This window comes from Cebus imitator, unplaced genomic scaffold (genome assembly GCF_001604975.1).
Source record: "Cebus imitator isolate Cc_AM_T3 unplaced genomic scaffold, Cebus_imitator-1.0 Scaffold64, whole genome shotgun sequence".
Lineage (NCBI taxonomy): Eukaryota > Metazoa > Chordata > Mammalia > Primates > Cebidae > Cebus > Cebus imitator.
Genome location: NW_016107379.1, coordinates 7,112,827 through 7,118,293, shown reverse-complemented (window position 1 = coordinate 7,118,293; position 5,467 = coordinate 7,112,827). Strand labels below are relative to the sequence as shown.

The 5,467-nt window shown below is 44.0% G+C and overlaps 1 protein-coding gene across 3 annotated transcripts in view; it reads left to right on the top strand.

Annotated features, from left to right (window-relative positions):
• The window catches only part of PRPF4 (pre-mRNA processing factor 4), a 17,703-nt gene extending 15,832 nt beyond the window's left edge, over window positions 1-1,871 (top strand). For all 3 annotated transcript variants that reach the window (XM_017530352.2, XM_017530351.2, XM_017530355.2), the window contains one exon: window positions 500-1,871. In XM_017530352.2, coding sequence (XP_017385841.1) covers window positions 500-693 — 194 coding nt within the window. In that variant the 3' untranslated portion in view covers window positions 694-1,871. The remainder of the gene's footprint in view (window positions 1-499) is intronic.
• The last annotated feature ends 3,596 nt before the right edge of the window (window positions 1,872-5,467 follow it).

Genomic DNA, 5,467 nt, shown 5'->3' with positions numbered 1-5,467 from the left:
AATTTTTTGTAGTTTTAGTAGAGACGGGGTTTCACCGTGTTGACCAGGATGGTCTCGATCTCTTGACCTCGTGATCCACCCGCCTCGGCCTCCCAAAGTGCTGGGATTACAGGCGTGAGACACCGCGCCCGGCTAAAGGAACAAATTCTAATTTCCTTCCCCCTGCCATGGCTTAGATCTGTGGGGAAGCATGCCATGAGTGCTTTGCTTCATTCTTTCCTCTATGGATGTTCTGAGCACTGAGTCCTTAATATTATTCTGAACAGATTCTCTGTCAGGGAACGCGCCAAAAGACCTTAGTGTTATTTGATCCCTTAAGTCCACCTGGGGTTATCCCCTTTACCTGGAGGCCTCGTAGGAAGATAGCATCAGTGTTGAATTTTTTCTGAATGTAGAAATAAGGTTTTTTTAAATAGTATGTTTTTGCAGACATTTGTGATTTTGTTGTCTTCTGCTCTTTTGAATAAAGTCTTCAAGCAATTCCCCTTTTCTTCTGTAGCTATCCATGGGAACTTCTTGCTTACCGGTGCCTATGACAACACAGCCAAGATCTGGACGCACCCAGGCTGGTCCCCGCTGAAGACTCTGGCTGGCCACGAAGGCAAAGTGATGGGCCTAGATATTTCTTCCGATGGGCAGCTCATAGCCACTTGCTCATATGACAGGACCTTCAAGCTGTGGATGGCTGAATAGACAAGACAATGGAAAAAGGACTTGAACCTCAAGCGCTCTCTAATGAGCTATTTCCTCAAAAGAAACGAATTGAAGTGTTTAGTTATATCATGTTTTCTGCCAATTACCATGTGTTGTAGACCCTCTGTAGAATTGGATTTCCATGTCAGCCCCCACTCCAGGCAGGCAGCCCAGTCCCTAGGTGATGGTGAACCCCTCTCATGATTGAAAATTTATTTCTCCTTTTTATGCCCTGCCACAAACTGTGTAGACATTGTTTTCATTTATCTTTTGTTTGGCCGGGCATGGTGGCTCACGCCTGTAATCCTAGTACTTTGGGAGGCCAAGGCAAGCAGACTACTTGAGGTCAGGAGTTCAAGACTAGCCTGGGCAACATAGCAAAATGCCATCTCTACAAAAAAATTAAAAAATCAGCCAGGCGCGGTGTCTTGTGCCTGTGGTTCCAGCTACTCGGGGGACCGAGGTGGGAGGATCACTTAAGCCTGGGAGACAGAGGTTGCAGTGAGGTGAGATCACGCCATTGCACTGTAGCCTTCGTGACAGAGTGAGACCCTGTCTCTTAAAAAAAACACAAACTTTGTTTGAATGGCCTATAGCCCTCCCCACAGCACTCAGGATTGTGACTGACTCTGCATTTTTAATTCTTGAAACTTGGTTTTCCATAACATGGTGCATGCTTCAGGACTGCATGTGACCCAGAGAGCAAGGTAGCTGAACTAGATAGAGCCTGGAAGCCCTCGGTAAAGAGGCATCTCTCACCACTCTTTGGTTAAACGGTGCGTAACAGCGAGCACTTTTCCTTTCCTTGGAGAATGGGAGGCGAAGCAGTAGACTGCAGCTACCCCGACGGTTATGCAGCGAAGAAGACTGACCTCTTCCTGTGGTGTTTGCTTGGAATGCTGACTGCATCAGGAAACTGAACTGAACATTTCCTTTGTCAGAAAATATCTTTTACTTTACTTTGAAGTTTGGCAACCTTCATGTTACGTTGAAGCAAAACCATTGTGTCAGGATTCAAACAAACGTTTAGAAAGCAAACATGACGTCTCTCTTGTACAACCTGCTTTCTGTTGGGTATTTAAAGGATGTACTTCCACATTTGCTACAGTAAGATCCTGTTACAAAAACTACCCTATACATAATTATTTTCTATAGTTAAAGCATTTTCTGAATCCTAACCCTTGGTCTATAGAGGTCTCCTTTTTCTGGTCTGGGATATAATGGATCTCAGATATGGATTACTTCGATTTCTGTCTCCTTAATAAGCACCTTGTTACCAATTTTTTTTAAATAGAGGGCTGTTTACATTTTGGGCCAGACTATCAGCCAGGTGTGGACTCAATTATAATTCTAATTTGTCATGCACCTCTTTTCACCTCAACTGAACTCTCTGTACAACCTCTGAACTCTCAAATTGCACAGTAAATTCACAAAAAATATAGGAATTTGGAAGAAGTTGTCTATGGAGGAGAGTTAAAGAAGGGCTTCTCGGCGAGGCCTGGTGGCTCACGCCTGTAATCAATCCCAGCACTGGGAGGCCGAGGCAGGCAGATCACGTGAGGTCAGGAGTTTGACACCAGCCTGGCTAACATGGTGAAACCCCAATTCTACTAGAAATACAAAAAAATAGGGCATGGTGGCATGCACCTGTAATCCCAGCTACTTGGGAGGCTGAAGCAGGAGAATTGCTTAAACCCTGAGAGGTGGAGGTTGTGGTGAGCTGAAATGGCGCCGTTATACTGCAGCTTGGGCAACAAGAGTGAAACTCCGTCTCGGACAAAAAAAAAGGGGGGCTTCTTTGCTCTTTTCCTTGAATGTTTAAAACCCTTTTCAGGCCGGGTATGGTGGCTTACACCTATAATCCCAGCACTTTGGGAGGCCAAGGTGGGTGGATCACCCAAGGTCAGGAGTTTGAGACCACCCTGGCCAACACAGTGAAACCCTGTCTCCACAAAAATTAGCCAGGCATGATGGTGGGTACCTGTAACCCCAGCTACTCAGGAGCCTGAGGCAGGAGAATTGCTTGAACCTGGGAGGCAGAGGTTGCAGTGAGTCAAGATTATGTCACTGCACTCCAGCCTGGGTGACAGAGCGAGACTCATCTCAAAAAATCCCTTTTCATTTGCTGTTGCAGAGAGGTTGAGAATGGCTTTGGTCAGCTCAATTCTGTAGACTATAAATGTGATACATAGCCAAAACCACTGGTTTGTTTTGTTTCGTTTTGAGACAGTCTTGCTCCGTCGCCCAGGCTGGAGTGCAGTAATACAAGCACAACTTACCACAGGCTTGACCTGTGCTCAAGTGATTCTCCTGCCTCATCCCCTCAGCTTCCTGCATAACTGGGATCGCAGGAGGATGCCGCCATGCCTGGCTTTTTTGATTTTTTGTAGAGACAGTATTTCACTTTGTTGCCCAGGCTGGTCTCAAATTCCTGGGCTCATGCGATCCTTCTGCCTTGGCCTCCCAAAGTGCTGGGATTACAGGCATGAGCTGCTGCGCCTGACCTAAACATAGTTTTTAATCTGATTTCAATTATAACCAAATAGTTGCATTTCCTATGTAGTTGTTAAGCTTCCAAATTCTCAGGTCTACACTGTGTTGGTTAACTTTATTGTTTAAGTATTAATGAATTCTGTTTCATAGATTTCCATGAAGAGAAATTTCTTTCTTTACCTTCTTTGTAGTATGTGTAAAATAATGAAGAACGCTGGTGTATTAGCATGCAATTTGGATATAATGTGCCAACAAAGATTTTTAGTTTCTCAGGTTTAAATTTTACTATTAGTTTCCTTTGACTTGTTTTTGTTTTTTGGTTGTTCCAAGAGGTAGCAGTTGAGTGAAAACATTTCATCTAAGCCTGTGACAGAACAAACACCTTGTGGAATATCCATTTCTTCACAGGAATTAAAACATCATTGTAAGAAAGTGGTTAAGAAGCACAAAGCCAGGCATGGTAGTTGTGAAAATGGCAAGATAAACATCATAGCCACCATTTCACAGGACACTTAGTCCCTACCTAGACTGTGTACTAAACACATTCAGATATTTAATACCCACAGTCTTTTGAGTTTATTACTCCCTTTTTACAGACAAAACTGAGGCTCCAAGAAACACTTGCTCAGGTTTACCCAGCCAGCATGTGATGGAGCCTGAATTTGAAGCATCATCTGACCATTGGGGATGCTATGAAGGTTTCACTGGTTCCCCACACTGGCCAGACAAAAGCACCAGTGCAGCCAGCACGGCCTGTTTTCTATGCGAAGTCAGCTTTTTAAGGACTCTCCACTTTGTATAATGCCCACCTACCTTTTTATTTTTTAAGAGATGGGATCTCAAACTTCTAGGCTCAAAAGATTGTCCTGCCTCTGCCTCCTGAGTAGCTGAGACTGCAGGCATGGGCCACTGTGCCCAGCTTGTATACTGCCCTTTGACAAGTCACCATCTCTGAGCTCATGCCCAGTGGAGTTAAAGCAACTTCCCCATGTCTTCCCAAATGGGTGAGGAGCCTATTGTTATCAACAAGATAACTATTTGCATTTGTGGATAGATGATCGTTCATCCTGTGGAACTGTGGCAACATAAGCATCGCAGCAGGTGTTAATATCCCAGACCTCTGAGCCCTAAAATGTCAGCAGCGCAATGCACCCCCTCCACTGAGTGCAAAAGATGTTCTCGTGCATTTCCAGATACATTCCAGGAGGATGGGACTGCCCCAAGGCTAGAGCTACTGAATCTGAAAATAGGAGACACTATAACGTTCAGCCAGCCCTCCCATCTGTATCAGCAGGTTCCACATCAGGGATTCAGCCAACCATGGGTCAGAAATACACTACTGAACATAGACAGACTTTTTTTTTTTCTTATTATCCCCTAAACAATACAGCACAGCCACTTTACATAGCGTTCACATTGTATTAGGTATTGCAAGTAATCAACAGATGAATTAAAGTATACAGGAGGGTGTGTGTGTAGGTTATATGCAAACACTACATCATTTTGTATCAGGGACTTGAACATCCTCAGATTTAGTTATGTTTAGGAGATCCTGGAACCATTTCCCCCTGAATGTCAAGGGACGACTGTATATCCTCACCTATCGAAAAAAATAACCATCAAACTTACGTCTTATTTGGGTGGTGTATGAACCACTCCAAGGATGTAAGTTCTTTTTTGGCTGAAAAGACTCTACTACCCACTAGCTGGGTGACGTTGAACAAGGTAGCTAAACTCATGGAGCCTCAGTTTCATCCAACAATGGGAATTAAGCTTGCTGAGATTAATAATTAAGCTTGCTGAGATTAATAATTAAGCTTGCTGAGATCAGTAGGCCCTAGTGCGGAGGCAAGTGTTCTTTCCTGGGCTTTCCTCAGCATCTCCTGTCCGGAGCTGCCCTCACCTGTCCACTTAGCTAAGAGGACATGGTGAGATTATGGCCTAATTTACCTGCCACAAGTTTAAGGAGCAAAGCTGTGTAAAGCAATGAAGTCAGTGGGGAAAGGTGGTGGAGTCCCAGGTTTAGTGTCATTATCTTTGATGGCGCAAATGGAGAGACAGTTGCTAGTCCCCTGAGTGGGCAGTTTTCCAACTTTGTAATGGATAATTTTTCTTCATATTGGAACTTAAACCCATTTGGTTTTTTCTAAATGTGAAATATATGTCTTGAATATTTTGGAGTATTTTGTACATTATACCCCCTGAGGGGAATCTGACATTATTTGGAGCAAATCAACCAACTCAAGTTCTGGCCTCTCAAAGCTTATTCCACATATATTAA